The 20052-nt window shown below is 42.6% G+C and overlaps 1 protein-coding gene and 1 pseudogene across 1 annotated transcript in view; one reads left to right on the forward strand and one right to left on the reverse strand.

The window, feature by feature from the left end:
• The window catches only part of LOC147708073 (potassium/sodium hyperpolarization-activated cyclic nucleotide-gated channel 1-like), a 2256393-nt gene extending 2236743 nt beyond the window's left edge, over positions 1-19650 (forward strand). Inside the window, exon 10 of the mRNA XM_086925298.1 lies at positions 19496-19650. Within this exon, the coding sequence (XP_086781424.1) occupies positions 19496-19650 (155 nt within the window). The remainder of the gene's footprint in view (positions 1-19495) is intronic.
• Positions 8365-9064, reverse strand: LOC147708077 (transmembrane protein 250 pseudogene; annotated as a pseudogene).
• Positions 19651-20052: the final 402 nt, after the last annotated feature.

Below are 20052 nucleotides of genomic sequence, written 5' to 3' on the forward strand. Positions count from 1 at the left end.
CCCTGAAGAGGCCGTCCCTAGTGCCACCTTCTGTGTTCTCTGGGACAGATAGGAATGTATCCATCCCAGTGCTTTGTCACCGATACCTATCTCGGCCAGACGTCTCAGTAGTCTGGCGTGGTCCACCGTGTCGAAGGCGGCCGACAGATCCAGGAGTACCAGCATAGTTGAGTTACCTGCATCCATCGACCACCTTACTGACTCGGCTACCTCAATAAGCGCTGTCTCCGTACTAAAGCCGGGACGAAATCCTGATTGTGTCTCATGAAGTATCTTGTTTACTTCTATGAATTTGCTCAGCTGGCGCTGTATTACTTTCTCCAGCATTTTTCCAGGGGCAGCTAGCAACGAGATCGGGCGAAGATTACTAAGGTCATCTGGATCCCCACTAGGCTTTTTTTTCAGTGGGAGGAGAGTAGCGTGTTTCCAAACTCTCGGGAATACTCCCGAGACGGTAGATGAGTTCCAGATTTGTTGTATTATGGGGGCAACAAACTCAGCTATGGGGCCCCATAGTTTGGCTGAACATGGGTCATCCGGCGAGCCAGATTTGCATCGGGTGAGTTCTTGTCTCACCTCACTAAGGGATATATTCGTGAATTGGGTGAAAGTTACATCCAGCTCGTTTTTAATCACCCGGTCTGATTTCACCGTTTTAGTTTCTGGCCGAAAGGAATCGTACACTTTTTTGATTTTTTGGTCGAAGAACTCAGAGATGTTTTCGCATAGAGTAGGTGATGGAGGGACCTCCCTTTCGATGCACTTGGGTTTAAAAAAAGACTGTACCACCCTAAAGACCTGTTTGCTTGATTGTTCTGCCTGCTGAATAGATTCAGCGAAGAATTGTCTTTTAGATAATCTGATAGCTTTCCGAAGTATTTTGGATGCTTCCTTGTATATAATTTTTTCTTCCATCCCGTAGTTTGGTCTCCAGAGTCTTTCTAGCTTTTTACAGGCTGCTTTCTCTTTCCTCAGATCTTGCGAGAACCAGGGGGCTGAGGGGGAGTCTCTCTTTGATAGCGCTCGTAAGGCCGGTGCAATGGAAGAAACCATCTTCCCGACCCACTCGTTAAGAAGCTGTGCGTCTATATTCGCGTTGGCAGTGAGAGACGGGGTGTTCTGTGCCCGGACAAGGCCCATGATGTCAGGAATCAATTTTTTCCATTGTCTCTTCAGGAAATAACATTTACTTGAAGCTGGAATGTCACATGCCATGTTCAGTTTGAATGGGACCAATGCGTGGTCTGACCAAGTCAGAGGTAGTGGCGCCTCTGGTTGCACCTCCTTAATATTAGAAAAAAATGAGATCGAGCGTGTGGCCTGCTGTGTGCGTCGGGCCCTCATTAATCAGCCTAAGATTGGCTGTAATTAATGTAGATCTAAGCAGCTCTGCTACAGCACAATCTGTTTTGTCCATATGGATGTTGAAATCTCCTACCACAATAAATTGAGGGTGGAGGAGGGAGCTCTGGACAATCGTGTCTAGCAGAGCAAGGAGATTGGGGTCTTCACCGCCAGGAGGGCGGTAAATCACCAATCCTGCTAACGATAGCTGAGGGCTTACCTGAAAACAGAAGTGAAGGCCCTCAATTCCCTGAGTTAAGGTAGGGGCCGAGGATGTAAGTGTTAGTTGCTCTTTAAAAATAATAGCGACACCTCCACCTCTTTTTGCACCTGGGCGGTTGGCGAGACATTTTTTTAAAACCCAGAGGGACTGCTAGCGCAATAGCTGTCATGTTATCTTCCTTAATCCAAGTTTCTGTTAAAAACAGAACGTCCCACTCCAGCTCTTCTAGTAATAGCCAAACATCCTCTGAATGTTTGACTAGGGATCTGCAATTCAATAAGCCTGCTCTGAGTCCTTTCTGAGTTAAAAGTTTGGGTTTGGGTTTGGGGGGCCTCGCCATATCTCTTAGACCAAAAGATAGTCCGCATGTCCCACAAATCAGGGGGGGCGTGGTGGTCTGAAGGTCAATTTCGTGAGGGCAACGCTCAGATGGAAGATTGAGTGCCCTTAAGTCCTCACCTGACCACAATATCCTTTTTTCTTGTACTCCTTTACAGGCAGCATGTCTGGCCCCGGCCGCAGTCTGGTCGCGGACGGGCACAGACGGGCTTGCCTTAGGCGCGCCTTCAGCGCGCAAACGGCGCTCCCGCTGCGCTCGTCCGCTGCGCTTCCTGGGAATGCACATGTTTTATAAGCGTAGGGTAGTGCTAGCAAGGGTCGTAGGCGGGGGCGTGGCCTCCAATAGTGGGCGTGGCCTAAAGTGCCGAGTAATGGCGGCAATGTTTGTTTGGATCCCCGTACACGAAATAATTCTCCAGATGAAGGGGGACAATTGTAGAACAGGGAAAGGTCTCTTTTGAGAGAACCTGACATTTGGCTATGACATTTTATTAGCTGAGCATATTGGCCGCCAGCATTCGTCATGGATAGCCCTAAAGGAGAAACTGTAATTCTACCAGCATTCTCAGACCATATTCCCAGACACTTACAACTCACATATGCACAGGAGTGGGCAGGAGCCCAGACTCTGGCATTATTCAAGAACCATGTTGGATGGGATGAGGATTCAACCCACCACATAATTTCTTTAAAAATACTCCTACTGCACAGAGGCAAAATCCAATAAAGCAAGAAGCTAAAACACAGGTCAGGGAGATCTTAGATCAACTTGAATACCAAGGGGTGATCGAAAACTGCACGTCATCAATGAACAATCCTTTATTTCCGGTCATGAAACCAGACAATTCATATTGTTTAGTTTTAGATTACAGACACCTGAACATTACACGAAGACATTTGCAGTCCAAAATGCACACAGTGCCGCATTAATGAATAACATTGTGCAAAAGAAATATAAAAAAACAATTGATATCTCAAATGGACTTTTCTGGAAAATGTAGCACCTGAAAAAAGGTATCTAACAGCATTCTCAGAGCTAGCGTCCCACCATCAATTTTGTCCACTTTCCCGAGGGTATAAGAACAGCCCAAGGTTGTTTTCGGCCAAGGTAACTGAGTTACTTCAAAATTTGGATGAAGAGGCATTGTCCTATGTGGATGATATTTATCTAATGGACAATGACCCAGAGTGAATACCATAATTTTGGGATTTGCATCTGAGGGCTACAAATTCAACTTTAAGAAATAAAAAATTGCCCACCTCAGTGTCCTGATTTTAGGATACAAGCTTTCAAGTCAAGGGAAATGCCTGGCAGCATGCTTTTTTGAAAAATGTGTGCTGCTCCAATCTCCAAAATCATTGAAAAATGTACAATTGATCCTGGGATTCCTAAATTTTGATAGAACATACATTTTGCATTATGCAGAAAGAGTAAAACCTCTCAATGGACACGGGAACACACAGATACACTTTGTTACTTATAAGCTGACATGATAGCTTCCAAACACTAGCAGACAAGCGTAAACGTATGCAACCTGGTGGTCCGTATAGTTCCGGGTCAATCTGGTTACACCTATCTAACATATTATGTAGGTGAAACAGTACTAAATGTAAGAAACTCACATTTGTACACAAATGCTGAGATACGCTACACTTCTACGGAAATTATTTGAACAGCAGTAGAGACTGCTGTAGTGAGAGAAAGTGTGAAACAGTGAAGGTATCGGATCCTACATCTGACCAGCCCGGATCTCAACAATAGGAAAAAACAGAACAAGGTGGCTGGACAGGATTATTCACAAAACAATTCCCCAATCACACAGCCAGTATGTACCGTGTGACCACTGGATTTGTATTCCAAACGAATTTATTTTCTTTTTCACATAATTTCCACACAATATTTTAGAAAAACAGGCACAAACAGAACTACTGTCAGATCAAAAGGTTCATATATACAGTATCTACAAACATACACATTTACAAATTTGCAACAGTGAATCAAGCAAAATTGGTATAACACACAAAAAAACATTCAAATATATAATGATCCAATTGAATTGCAATTATATACAGTGCAAAAATTAGTACATAAACAAAGAAAGAACACCAGTCCTAGGAACTAAAAACCCATAAGACAGGCGGGATTGAGATCGAAAAACCAAGCCTGCCTGTCTACAAGGGCCTGTGGTATAATGTTTCTATAGGGTTGCAAGGCTAGGGTCCAGAGTGGTGATATAATTTACATCCTAGCGGCACTCTTCATTGTTGCCACAGGGTGGTAGTGTCGACGCGTTTCGAACCTGGATGTTCTAGGTTCTCTTCAGGACGGGGACTGGGGGAATGATTCTGCAAAAGAATACAGAATTGGTGTCAAGAAAGTACATCATAGTACTGCAAAGAGCCTACTCGGACTCCAGGAAACCAAAAAGTAATTACCTGCACGGGGGCACAAGGATTGCCGTAGTGTAGGTAAAGCGTGGTTCGCAGTCAAACCTAAAAAACATGTGAAGAGGTGCTCAGTGCGAGGGAGGGCATTGGGTCACACTCGAGTGGCACAGGGTCTAATCTATGTATAAATCATACCTGCAATTTACGCAGAGCAGGACTGGAGACGTGAGGTCTGCCTTCGGGGCGCGTTCAAGTATGGAAACAGCTCACATTATGTAGCGCAGTAGTAGAGGACTGGATGGATAATAAGAAAAATCCCTATATCAGCGTGAATCCAAGGTATGTAAAACCCCACCAGCTAACCAAGAACATATGGCGCAGGACAGGGTTCCTACCTGAGTCTGAGAAACGCGGAGAAAGGAGCGCCCGGACACTGAACCCAATTCAGGCCGGCAGGCGAAGTTGGCCCGCTACAAAAGAAACGAATTTGTATAATTACCATTGTCAAATGGCAACATAGAAGCTGGTGGAAAAACCACTGCGCGCGGGACACTTACTCGTGTGAAGGAATTAATCCAACGCTGCATGAATCAATCAATCTCTCCAGATGACATGTAGTCTGTAGGAGAAGCGCCGAGTCAACATGGAGTATTTGAAAAACCGGGTCAGAGCATCAGGGGGTGTGGTCAAAACGGAGCAAGCCCTTATGGAATGCTGGTATCTGTAGTTTACTGGCATTGGTGGGGAAACTTGGATTTCGTTAACCAAAGAATTCTAACATGTTGGATTGATAATGGATTTAATAATTGACATCATGGACAATCCTGCCAGGAAAATAATAATCTAACAATTCTCACAATTATTAAGAAAATCCCAGCGCAGGGACATATTCACAAAGCCAATCTGATGTAAACATTAGCATAAGTATGAATGTGAAACATTTTCACTAAAATAGCACATGTCGTCATGATCAACACAGCAAGAAATATCTAGATTCATTATACAGTCTGACAAATCGAGGTTTCTTTTGCAGATCACCTGGCTGAACTGTCACAAAAGTGGCAGTGCATAGCGATGATGGCAATTCAAGTCCGTTATAATTATTGACATAACCATGAATCAGTTCACAGGGCTAATCACAATGCCAGTCCATTACTGTGGCCCATCGTCAATTAGCTATCCCTTGATATGTATACTTGACCCCATTGTCTCATGGCCGATTAAGTAGAAGTGTGAGACCCAATGGAGAGAGAGCAGTATTTTAGAATTAAGGGACACAAAGTGAAAAGTGAAGAATGGGTGAACAATAAGATTTGTGAAAATGCAGCACAGCCAAACTCAACAGCATAGGTCAAGAAAAAGTTCATAAATTGACACTTTCGGACATTTCGTTCAAACCAGAATTGGATGTATCAAACTTCAGTATGAGATACGCCTCTTTTTGAGAAAGGCGAAGATCAGGATCTCCACTGCCACCCCTGATAACCGCCAAGACAGTCCATCTTATGTCCTGACATGAATGTTTCTGTTGCAGGAAATGGGAGACCAAAGGAGCAGTCAAGTTCTTATTATTGATTCGTGAACGGTGTTGAATAATTCTTTGGCGGACCTCCTGCGTGGTTTTGCCAATATACAGTTTTTTGCACGGGCATTGAATGGCGTACACAGTGTATTTTGTCTTGCAGTTCGTATGCTCGTTGTGACGCCAGAACTTGTTGCCATCCGTAAACAGGGATCCTTCTATTGTGAGGTCACAGACGGAGCATGTCCCACACTTCCGGTGCCCCTTGACTGGGTTGGCTCCAAAGATCGTACCTTGTGAGTCCTTTTTTGGAGGAGGACGAGTAGATGTAATCATCTGGCCAATACTCCTGTTCTTTTTTAGGGCAAAAAGGGGTGCACCTATCTCTGGGAGTATTTCCTGGACCAAGTGCCAACTTTTTTTGATAATTTTTTGGAGCTGGTTGGTGTGGGGACCAAAAGTGGACACGCATACCATCCTTTCCGTCGCTGGTCTGAGTCTCTTCTCAAGGAGATGTTCCCTTGGTGTCCATCTCGCTCTCTTCATAGCGTGTTTTAAGAGCTTGTGAGGGTATCCTCGTTCTTGTAATTTTGCAGTCAATCCTTGTCCATGCAACTCAAACTGTTGGATAGTGGTACAATTCCGTCTCACCCGGAGATATTGTCCGTAAGGGAGGTTGTCCCTTAAACTTCGCGGGTGGTAGCTCTTATAATGCAAAGCATTATTCTTGTCTGTTTTCTTCTGATATAGTGAACATGAAAGCACGTCATCTCTCACTGATATCTCTACATCCAGAAATGGTAATGATTTGTCATGGTAGGTCAGGCTGAATTTTATGTCTGGACTCCTGTCGTTCAACCACACGTGGAATTCTTCAAGTTGTGTCGACGTTCCATTCCATGCACACCACACGTCGTCTATAAAACGGAGCCATTGTCCGATGTGGCCTCTGTAGGGGTTGTTGTTCAGAACATATTTCTCCTCGAATTGGCCCATATACAAAATTGCCATTTCGGGGGCAAATGGACAGCCCATTGCCGAGCCTTTGATTTGTAAAAACATCTCGTCCTCAAAGGTGAAGAAATTCTTCTTCAAAGCCAAGGTTGCAAAAGAAATTATAAGTTCAGTGGGAACCCTGTGTGGACGTGATCGGTTCTCCAAATATAGTTCCATGACATCCAGGCCATCTTGCTGGGGAATCTGTGTGTATAAAGATGACACATCCATGGTGGCTAACAATTGGCGCGTGGGATCAAATGACAACCCTTCAACCTTGTTTATAAAATCCATGGTATCCCTGAGGTAGGATGACACCTGAACCACAAGGGGTTTCAAGAATGCATGCACGAATTTGGAAATGGGTTCAAACACTGAGTCGCAACCGGACACTATCGGGCGTCCTGGAGGTATTAAGGGGTCTTTATGTACTTTGGGGAGAAAGTACAAATGAGGGGTCCGTGGATGTCGCTTGACAAGGTATTCTGATTCTTTGGGTCCAAGGATCCCTGCTTCTTTGGGGGTATTGACAAGTCTTCTAATTTCGTCCTGGATCTGTGCAGTTGGATCATGGGTGATCCGGCGGTACCACTCCTGATTGTACACGTGATTCCGCCCTTCAGTTCGATACAAGTCTTTGGACCAGAGAACCACTGCACCCCCTTTGTCTGCTTGCCTGATAACTGCTTCCTGTTGAGTCTTGAGTTCTTGAATGGCTTCTCTGTGTTTTTTCGTGATGTTTCTAGGAACGAAAGGACGTAGTGAGAGAAAGAGCACTGGCTCAGGGGAAACAAATAATAGTAGTGACTCCAGTTCCAGCCTTAGAGGCTGCAACAAAGGCAAGGTTTCTAACGCTAAAGCCTTACATCCGAGATGATCAATATGAATATATAATTTACACTGCCAGATCTGCTCAACCTTCCATAGGAAGTAAGCAACAATATAGCGCTGCATGTGCAATCGTTAAAGGTTGCATGTGGGATGGGAAGTTCCATCCAAGTTGTACGAAAATGCAATCTCTATGAGACTGCACGACAGAGCTAGCAGAGTTAAAAGCCTTGATACTGGCACTGGTAAATACGGATTGAGAATTCCCCACACTAATTGTGTGCGAATCCTTTTACTGTGTGCAGGCATGTAATGAATACTTGCAATACTGTGTTCAAAACGGGTACCAAGATGCAAAAGGTGGCACAATTAAGCATACAATGCTATTGGAAAAGGTAGTGGAGTTAAAATGTAAAGATAAATGTAGCAAATCACCTTTATTCAAACAAGTCATTGGTCTACAACATTCAAAGCTTCTCTCTCTCTTCTCATCAATTCCCTCATTACAAAGATGGTTATGTTTCAAGTTTATAGGATTATAATCGTGTTCAATGTCTATATTTCGGAACCGCATTTGAAAGATGGTAATCTGTATTACTGGCACGTTGTATGCATCAAATGCTATGTTTTAAGTGCAAGTATCAAACAAATATATACAGATTTAAGTGTTAAAAGCAAATTGAACTTTTTAAATTTAAGTTTTGTTTACATGCGGTTACCTTAATTACATATCTACAAAAATCATGAAACACCACCCGAGCCCACCCACTAGCAGCATGGTCACTTGGATTCCATAAATAAGCAGCTCATTCAGGAGGGCAAAATCTACTTGCGGATGACCTAACAGCAAGAGGATGACAGACAATTTATATTGGAACCGGAGAAATACTCTCATCCCCAGGTACTGAAGGCAAAACAAGATGGAAAGGGCCACCCACAGTATCGAGGTGAACAGACTGCAGTGGAAGTACAGGAGGAAACGTATAAACCCATACATCCATCGGGACTTTAGGTAGATGTCAAAGTTGCAGTACTTGGTACGCACAAGGTTAGTCGTCCTTATTGGACTGCAGGCGGCATGTAGACATATAGTGTGGAGGCCGTGGAACAAACGAACTTGGCGAGGAATGGGGATGACAGGCATCGGGCACCCCACCATTCATAGAGTCCCAAGGGATGGTGTGCTGTGATCATAGCAGATGTTATCACTCAACACAAAATGGATCCAAAGAGCATTGTAGGGTAGTAACAGCTTGAAGTCCCGGAGAAGATCCTACCTCCTTGACTTTGGACCAGACGCCCGCGCTCCCCTCACCCGGAGGCGGGCGAAAGAAGACGCCCCGGCCCAGGGCAATCAACGGTGTGGATGGCGCTGTCCATGGCTCGTCCCTGTGGGTACCCGGCTCCGAAGGGCGGGGCCCGGGCGCAGCCTCCCACGTACTCAGATAAATGTAAATTGATACTTGTATAGCGCACTACTCACCCGCAAGGGTCTCAAGGCGCTTGTACGAATACCGCTGTGGAACCCATCCTGGCTTTCCCTGTGAGGCGTCCACTCCTGGGCACCCCCAAGGTGGAGGCCAGGCATTCTTAGCATTGTGGGGGCCGTTGTGGAGATTAAGCAAGCTATTGCCCAGAATTGCAGAGTGGGACTCCATGATTGGAATAGGCACCGAGGCGAGAATTATCAGGTCTGTGGAATTTTTGAGCCCAAGACCCGCCGAGGCCGGGAATTTAACCCTGGTCCCGGGCTAGACCTCTGCATCAGGGTCTGCTGCTCTAATCATTGAGCCACACTTCTCCACTCCATGTGCAATCGTTTGGTCGCATGTGGGATGGGAAGTTCCATCCAAGTTGTACGAAAATGCAATCTCTACGAGACTGCACGACAGAGCTGGCAGAGTTAAAAGCCTTGATACTGGCACTGGTAAATACGGATTGAGAATTCCCCACACTAATTGTGTGCGATTCCTTTTACTGTGTGCAGGCATGTAATGAATACTTGCAATACTGTGTTCAAAACGGGTACCAAGATGCAAAAGGTGGCACAATTAAGCATACAATGCTATCGGAACAGGTAGTGAGTTGAAATCTGGACTACCGAGGGCTCATGTGATACATACACTGAGTCATCAGTGTGATGCTGTTCATGTTGAAGTGAATTCTTTGGCTGATGAAGCCACACAGGAGGCTGTACGTATCGCTTCCGTACCTGCAATCACTCGATCTAAAATGTGAATAGACTGTGAGATTATGGTGGCTGTCATTGCTTCATGCAAAAACAGCAAAGCACTACCAAAAAAGTTTCCACTCAAGTACTCCTACAAGTTAGATGCCAATAACATTCCATATGCTCAGATTCCTGGAATGGGGGATAGAGTAATTCCAAACATGGATCGTAGGTTAGGTTTAATTCTAGCAGCACACAAAGGGATAGGTTCTGCACATGCAGGAGTTACGGCGACTGTTTTGTTGTTGAAACAACGCTATTGGTGGCCTGGGTTAACAAAGCAGACTAAAGACTATCTCTTGAAATGCGACATCTGCCAGCAGATGAAACGTTCCACCGAAACACATCCAGCGCAGAAACCATTGTTTATATCTGATAAACCACTAGCGTGTGTTTATTTGGACCACTGCAGCTCTGTAAAAAGAGATGGGGCTTACAGGTATATCATGGTTGCAGTGGATTCCTGCTTGAGATTCCTATGGGTATGGCCCCAAAGCTCGGCTGACGCTCAAACTGTTCTAAAAGATCTTCGAGTCTTTATAGGGACATACATAATTGGCACATTAGATTCTGACCAGTGGCCTGCGTTTAGCTCTAGGGCTTACAAGGAGGCCATGTGAGGGTTGGGTGTAGCATTGCAGTGCTCCTCTCTGCACCATCAAGAGGGAAATTTGGTTGTGGAAAGGAAAAACTGAGACTTAAAGCAGTCTTTGACAGACAGGGTATTAGGCACGGGTGATAACTGGGTAAAACATCTGTATGGAGTGCAGCGAGCTTTGAACAACAAGCCAAGAAGTTCTCTAGGGGGGTCACTCCATATGAGAACCTATCCATATGAGAACCTATTTGGAACAAGAATGTGGGTACCTGATCTTAATTGTTAAGGCACAGTGATGGATGAAAAGCCTTTTGACATCCATGATCGTTTGGCTGTTTTACAGGATCTAAATGACTCCAGGAAACAACAAAGTAATGTCCACCTGAAGCAGACCGCCACTGGGGAAGGCAAATTAGTCATGGCAAGACCTGTCTGGATCCTAAAAGTCGGGGATCTGGTCAGAGAGAAAATAGCAGACAAGAAAGAATTTGAGCCATCCTACAGAAAGTCTGTACAGGTCCTAGCAGTTGAAGGAACAAGAACTGTACTTCTACCACATCTTGCCAGAAAACGGAAGAAAAGATTGGTCTCAATTGACTTAATCAGACCACACTTTCAGGCCGATACTGAGTAGCAGGCCACGTGGACTCCAAAGTAGCAGATGCCCTCCTCTCGCTACAATTCAAGAAGTTCAAATGGAAAGACTCATCAAGTTCGAAGAGTCCCCTGTACGGAATGATGGACTATGCAACAATGCTATGTAACTAGTTTCCCTTCCCCTTCAACTTCAAAATCAAACTCGAAATGAAAGACAAATTGCTATTAGGCCAAGTACAGATGTCTACGTCAACATGCCTCGACAAGAGCAAAATACTATTTCAACAAATCCTGATGCAATTCAAACAATTGATCAAACTGCTTCTGGCTACTTCATTAAATTTGATATGTTTTCTTTGGATCCAAGTGAACCGTAAACGCCAGCCCAAAAATCACGAAAGCAGCAAGTTAAAGTCTTTTTGAGTTTTCTTAAAAGAATTTACCCGGTATCACCTTGGGAAAAACTATGGATAATTACTGGGGTACTTTTCTTTCTTTTCTGGTTACGCTTATTGATAGTTTTTAACCTCTTTGATGCATTGGATGGTCCCCGGCTGTGCGACGCAACAGTGGCCGTGTGGGTTGGACGGCCGGGGGCCGTCCAATGTGTGCATGCTTCAAATTCCACTGCACCGCGGCTGAATTTGCGCCGCGGTGAAGCGGTTAACATGCTTAATAATTGACAATACATTCGGCAAAGCTCTGCAGCCCAAAAGGTGAATTTACTTTTAAAACCACACCAGTCATCTCATCAAGAACAAACAGACTTGTCATCAGTGAACAATACAGCAGTTCCCATACCTGATGGTATAGTTTGGGACAAGGTTGATTTCAATATATTCAGTCCAACCGAACTTTTAAAGATTCCACAATTATTTAAAATATCATTTAGTGATATAATTACCTCAAGAACATTTTCCGATGATTGGGATTTTGAGACTGTAAACCACATGTTGACTGATTAGAAAATGTGCTGCATTTTCTATTAGTGAAGCATTTGAAAGCACATCAGATTTTGAGGCAAAGTGTTGTTATCAACATTGTGGTGAGCATAAGAGTACCATTCGAGCGCACAACTCCAAATCTACTATAACCACTCACTGGTTGGAAGCGAAACACCAAATATCCCAATTAAGATTCACCATTCTGGAGGTAATCCCACAACGCAGCGACATGGACCCCACTAAACAGAGACTAAAAGCAGAATTTTTTTGGATAAAAATACTGAACACTCTACAACCAACAGGAATGAATGACCGCATCGAATATTCATGTTTCCTATAGACAGCACGATGCAAGGACTATTCCCCCCCTTTTTCAATCGATATTAATAATCTCATTATCACACCTCACAAATTCATAATGCACATTGAATGCACTTAGGTTTGAAATTATGGATGTAATGATACTAGAAATTGAATGTCTCAACATTCATTTTTAGGTTTATACATTATACAATATGTACATACAACAGCTAATATCAATAATTTTGAATGCTCGTGACATAACTACCTCTAGAGAACTCTCATGTTCACATGAATTTTATTTATTTTATTTATATTATCTGCAATGCCTTCACTCCCTACATTTATTCGTATGTTGTCTATAATTATTGGCAAAATTGATGCATTTTTCAAATCATGAATAGTATGTTTTCCATTTTTTTCATTGTCATAACATATAGATCACGTGACCCTTTAATTGATTTATTATATATATATATGTTTTTTTCTGAATCATGTATTTTCTTATTCCACATATTCAAATTATCGCATATATCATATTCATTATTTCTTCGAGTTTATATGTTTTTTAGAAACCACTTTAATTAACAGCGCGCCTCACGCTCAGTATTCTTTCCATTTCTACTGAAGTCAGAACACTCATATCACGTGACCGCGTGGTACACCTTAAACTCATCGTACTCTTCCACACATTTGGCGATTGTAAACACATTACGCGGACCTTTACTTCGACTCGCAGTAAATTTTCTCTCACCCCTCCCGCGCACAACGCTTTTTCTTATTAGTTTAATTAACTGCACCGTAACACGCACGTAGCTTTCCCGTATTATACTTCCCAGTATATTATTTGCTTGCATCCGCATTCATTACTTTGTCGATAATACTTCATGTACAATTGTTAGCAATCTAATTTCTTTAATATTAGCAACAAATATTCTTGAAACTTCCGTGATTAAGCGGTCATTAATTTAATTGATTTTCATTATATACTATCGTAAATATGCCTGTACATGTTATAACTTTTGTTGTTTGCTAAGGTCCTATATTAATTCATTTTTTAGGCCCCTGACGAAGGGTCTCTCTTATCGACCCGAAATGCATTAGATTACCATTTACAGTGGCAATATCACTATCCACTGAATGGTTAATCCATGGCCACATAACTCTACCGGTCACTACTTTTCAGTTTCAGTATTGCCCTGAACAAAAGCAGGCAGGTCGATATGAAAAAATGGGTAAGGAATACATCAAGGAATCATGGGAATAACCATATAGATTTAGATGCCGGAGTGGGGATCGAGAAGTGTTTCTAAGTGGTACAAACTGTGTGAACGCTTTTAGTGGATTACTCATATGTCAGGATATAATACTACGCAGGGCTTGTAATGGTTCTCTAGAAAACTTGTCCTGTCACCTGAGGGGTGCCCCAGTTGCAGTGATTACTCCAGCATTCGGGCTACTTTCAAATGGTAGTTACTTGATGCTGAGCAGTCAATGCTGCTGTGGAATGCTCCTGGGCATCGCATATCTGGAACCGTGAGCTCCAGGGTTACTTGTTGTATGCAAGTATTTTTTCTACCGACACATACAGTCAGGGAGGTGCTGTTATGGCCTTCACTGAATGTTTCTTTAATACGGTTAGATACTCTAAGCAGAATAAAAGCCATGCTTTTACAGTAGTCTGCGCCCTAAACCTCAGCTCAAGAGACTTTTAATCTCCAGATCGCAAGGCCTTCAGCAAAAATACAGGTGAAAACCCATACAAACTGCCCTTTCTATTTCTCAATGGTAAATCGTATCTTTAACATGTCTTATACGACAGGCATAGTCCACCTATTTAAGACCATAGGTTCAGGACTTCTAGGCACTTTTCAGACGGTACTTGGAGTTATACCAAACTTCATACACTCCATATTCTGAAGCATCTGTGGAGGACTTCCGCTAATCCTGTTCCTAGTAGCTGGTATCCTGATTGTCTTTTATCTGCTACGCAATGGACATCCAAGCACCAAGGAGATGGAAAAAGCACACCTGGAGCGTAAATACCGTGACTGCATGGTACAACATCTAGGCACGCCTCGCCTAAGAGAACTAAGTGCATCTTGGTTCTTGTCATTTCGACCAGTCTGGATGGACTGCCTCTTACCTGTCCTCCAATGCCTGTTTTGCAAAGAAGAATGTGTGTTAGACCTTTGTTTTACACTCCCATCATGTGCGCAACTGGAGGTAAATGCTCTAATGGACCCAATAACGGCCCACTTTTTGCAGTGTCCTCAGCATATTCCAATGTTGATGACGACATTCCTTGAGCCACAGCAGGTAGTAACTGCACCTGTTGGTATGGACACCGGCTCCTCCACTGACACCAAGGCTTTGTATGGCATACAGACTGCCCCAGCACCGGCTGCGGACAGTGTGGAACATCATCTGTGCTCAATTGACGTACTCTGTGAGGTGCTACAGGGGCCGTTTACTGCGGAAGCAAGCAACACAAAAATTACGTCTACCAGCCAAAACACATAAACATTTGACTTATTTGGCCCATCGTGTGCTGGAAGAAAATTGCCCTTTTTGAAATAAGCTCAAATTTGGAACTCAAAAACAAATATGACATTGATATTCCTTTCATTTATTTGGGCATACATGACTTTCTAATGCTTCTAGTGATTCAGACTATAACTATGGACACTTTAGAGCTATGGCTTGCAAAATGTTTTTAGATGGTTTTAAGTTTTTAGAAATTACTTTGAAGTTTTAAACATTTTTAGCAAAAGAAATGTTTTTCAACTTTGTGCGTACCAATATCTAGTTAGGATGGTAGTACAATAATAGGTTACATATGTCGTCCAGTCGGTAGAGGAGTGGGTGTTATATTCCATATTGGTGCCCTATATAGACGCAGGTAACAATGCAAACCTTTCACGTATATATTCTTCCCTACATTACATACATAACGGTTCATAGGGACTGACCTTTTACCTAGATACCACACTGCATTCAGAATGCAGGTTTTTCCCTAGTTCGAATCCTATACGTTATTCATGAGGCTTCTTGGAAGCACAGCAGGACTAACAGCAGGACTGACATCTCCTGTATAATATCTCGGTAAAAAGTGCAGGTCTGATGTCATCCTGTAGGCCGACACAGTAACACAGCAGGGTAGGACCTCTGGGGAGACCTATGGGTATATATGCATCATGTCCTGCTTAGAAAGACACCGGAGACAAGACTTTCCGGCTGACATACTGACCAGAGACGCTGTGAATCCTGCATGCAGACGCTCCAGCTAGCAGTGGTCTAACATCCCTCGTGGGGTATCCAACTAAAGACCAGGACGGGGTCCCATATTCTCTCATTCTCAGGCTATGGGGTTGACTAGATACTAGAGGGATTCTTGGCATAACAGCTACACAGATGCTAGGTACATTTAGGTACATCTAGTTAGGGAGGTATCGTAGGAGTACGCACTTTTTATCATGTGTTTTATATACGTGTATATATTCATGATTGTTACAAAATGTTAGAGCTATACCCTCTATTTACTTTCTTAGTGCTTCTAATCATATATCTCTGCTACTGTCTAATGGTTATTGCAGCTCATCTATTCTACACTAGAATAACAACTGTTCAATACATTTTTATTGACAAACGCCCAGTATGTTTATTCTGTGTGTCTCTGAGACAAACTAAGTGAGCACGAGTGACTGAGCAAAACGTGATATATTGTTTCCACGATTCTGAGGGATCTGGGTTGTCTTGTTCTGAGGTTGCCAAGAACTATTCTCTCCCCGATAAGAGGAGATTCTAGTGGCACTGTGAGCTAGCTGATACAGACAGGCTAAAGTATCCGGTGGTTGTGCACAGAATCAGTCTGCCACCAATCCCACAGTTTATGTTATTTGAACGCGCTGTATAGGTCATATAGGAACTACACGACAGGCTCTATGAGCCCATCGAAAGCCATTCGGAAGACTGATTAGGATTCCCTTCCGACTGAGGAAGAGGCATCCCAAATATCACCATCATTGTTTATGCCACTTACACCACTCTGCTGAGGCACTTGATGTTATTAGGTACATCAAATGTTGATGCAAGAATCATTAATACTGAAGAATCACTATTGTTTTGTTAATCTCCAGTAGAACTTCCAGACAGACCAACAGCGCCAGTGATAGTCATTTCATCAGTTGAGCCACCACACACATACCTGCAACTGTTGTAGTTGCACTCTAGGCTTGTAACAGTCAAAAGACATACATCTATGCCAAAGAGTGCTTCAATCTTTACTCTTTCTCATCGATCATAGTTCTTACTAAAGTCTCAAAGCAACCTATTACATTATTACAGTCTGATAATGTTCAGCCTCTGGTAGTTCTACCTCCCAGGCATAAAAGGAAGAAAACTGAATTGCCTTCAAAAATATTTATGAATACAGGAACCAACTTTGAAACTGGCAAGCTTTCAGATTTTGGGTGTTTTATTTCAACAAATGACACTCCTTTAGAGGATGATGCCCACTCCTCTGAAGGATGCTCACTTTTGATCCTTGTGTATACTTTGGTTCCCAAGAACATTATACTTTGATCTGGCTTACCTATAAATTTGTCCGTATTGATTTGTAGGACGAGATTTGAATTTTTTTTTTACAAATTTTTGAAAGACTGGTATTTGCTTTTATTTGAGGTCTTGCTTTTATAAGCCAATCACTGAGATATGGGTAAACACATATTATTCATTTCCATAAGCAAACTGCAACAAGTGCCATGTAATTGAGAAGGTTTGTGGCACAGATTGTAGACTGAATGGAAGGACGGCATAGCGGTAATGCTTTTCACCTACTAAGATTCTTAAAAACTTTGTGTGATGATAAGCGATTGGAATTTGGAAGTATGCGTCCCATGGGGGAACTAAGTCAATCATTCTTATTTATGTGATGAAAAAATGGATTTAATGATATTCTGTTCGACCACCAGACTGCTGCTTTCTGGGCGCCCAGGAATAATAGAATTTGCTGAAGACTAGTTGTTAATACCTGCCACACCAAGGCTGTTGAAGAAATGTAGGGGCATATTTACCAAAGATGTGATGGAGTGCGGCGTTAGCCTTGTTAGTTAAACGCCGCGTTCCGCCACTTCTGAAACGCAGGGCTGCACCGTATTTACAAGAATACAGTGAAGCCCCGAGTTTTTCCCTGCGCTAGCTCTAAATTTAGCAGCCTAGTGTCAATGCAGATACCCTTGCACCATAGTGCAAGGGTGCCTGCATTGAAGGGAAGGATTGTTTATTTGAAGGAAGGAACATATTCCTGCACAAAAACAATCTGACATGGCGTTTTGTTACTTTTATGTGTGCTGCTTTGTGCAACACACTTAGAAATTGCAAATTGTCACAGAAGGGACACTTCGGGAATGGTGCTGTCACTTCATGCACATAAACAATCAATGGTATTTTGCATTTTCTGTGTGTGCTGCACAACGCAGCACACATAGAAACAGCATACCCCCTTGTTTCTCAGGGTAAGACCAGGTTTTCCCTGGTCTTAATTTTGGTGCTGCCCCATATTTACGCCATGCTTGTAAATATGGGGCAGTGTCAAAACCAATGGATGTTGCAGTGGAACACCCACCAAAACACCCATTGCCCGCACCTTTCACACTAAGTATAGCATGAAAGGGTGTTTTATTTACAAGGCAGCTTTAAGCCATGTTAAGTGGCTTAACACTGCCTTGTAAATAAGGTGAAGTTCATATCGCCACAGGAACATCACTAAAAGTGACGTTCCTGTTTCGATAGGGGCTTGTAAATATGCCCCGTGATCCTTTAGAGCAGGATCATGTTTTTCTTTCTCATAAGCCAAAACCTGACTGTCATTCTCTCATGTGTACACAAAAGACATACATCGGTGTCTGAAATATCGATGCCTCCATTCCACTTAGATAGGAAGAATAAAATAAATAATGCAACTGGAAGAACATTCTTTGTCACTGTGGTGGAAGTCTTAAAAGTAACCAGTGCAATAGTTATCCTTGGAAGATATGACCAACCTTTTTGGGAGACTATTCAAACATTTGTTTAAGCTCTTCCAAAAGACTGTCATCAAGATTTCTTAAAGTTCCTACATGAAGGGCTTTGATCATCTGATAGAGTATTATGAGCTGCAATCTATTCAGCTAACTAGGATATTGCAGAGCATTGCCTTGGTCCCTTAGAATGTCAACCTCATTACAAATACTTTTATGAGAAATTTGGTCAAAGTGTAGATGTTGAATATTCCCTTTTTCTGACTTGGTATTTTTTGGTGGGTGTCTAGTGCACAAGGTTTGCAACAGTATACTACTGTCTTCAACTTAAATCAGCAAGGTTCACAAAATATTGTAAAGGAAGTAAAACAAAATCTAACAGTATCTAAGGAGCATATTTCCAAGCCCCTATCGCCACAAGACGTCACTTTCAGGACGTTGTGGTGGCATTAGGGGCTTCGCCTTATTTACAAGGCAGTGTTAAACCACGAACGCTGCCTTGTAAATAAGGCACCCTTCCACACTATATTTAGCATAAAAGGGGAGGGCAGTGGGTGATGCTGTAGGTGTTCGACTGCAATTGGCATTGACTTAGATGATACCCCATATTTACAAGGGTGGTGTAAATATGGGGCAGTGCCAAAATTAAGACTAGTGAAAACCTGGTCTTACCCTGTCGAAACTATCAGAAAGGTTTAATTTCTCCTCATTTTTGCTGTTTCCATGTGTGCTGTGCTCTGCAGCACACATGGAAACAGCAAAGCGCCAATAATTGTTTATGTGCAGGAAGGTACCCCTTCCTGCACATAAACAATCATTTAAAAAAATGCAGCACACTTAGAAGCTCCGAAACCACATTTGAAGATTTTTTTCATGTGCAGAAAGGGACACCTTCCTGCACATAAACAATCTTCCCCTGCAACGCAGACACCTGTGTTGGTGCTAGGCAGCTAAATGTAGCACCAGCGTAGGGGAAAATGTAGGGCTGCACCATATGCTTGGCTTCTTGGCTTAACGACACTCTTCGACACTTTACTAGTAAATATGCCACTAAGTAATCGTAAATGTTATTCATAAAATGAGTGAACAATACTGTGAATTGTGATGAAATGCAACATTGAATATAATTAGATATGTTTATTAATATTTATATATATTTTTTTCAGAGTACTCTCTTCTTGATGAGAGAAAGAGAACCTGCACTGCAAAAGCTTTTACAGCGTGCAGACTTTATGCTCTTACGTTGGAAAGTTTCAAAAAGGTACAAGATCAGTATCCGCGCCTAATAGATGATGTTAATGAAGAGATATCAGAAAATTAAAGTGACGTGAATTGCACATGGTATGATTTTTTTCTACAATGTTTTTGTTGCTTTAATGACCTTTCCCTTAGATCATGAATCTGTAAATACACACTGGTGATGTCCCTCCCTACCGGAGCCCTCCAAGGCATTCTAGGGTTTTAAGATTGCAAATAGGTACCAGGCTTTTTTTAGGTTTAGGTGGGATTGGTAAGTGCCGTTGGAATTATTGTGTTGTCTGATATAGGAATGCAATAACATGGAGATACCCAACTAGGCTAGAAAGCTTATTTGTAATGACGACCATCAAATGAACATGACCAGTGCATGAACATGCTACCGCTTACTGCCAGATTTACTGTTCTAATTCCAATATTAGCGATTGTTGATGCAAGAGCTTTGCTGGGATCATGGAAATTACAG

This window comes from Lissotriton vulgaris, chromosome 6, assembly GCF_964263255.1.
Source record: "Lissotriton vulgaris chromosome 6, aLisVul1.2, whole genome shotgun sequence".
NCBI classification, from domain to species: Eukaryota; Metazoa; Chordata; class Amphibia; order Caudata; family Salamandridae; genus Lissotriton; species Lissotriton vulgaris.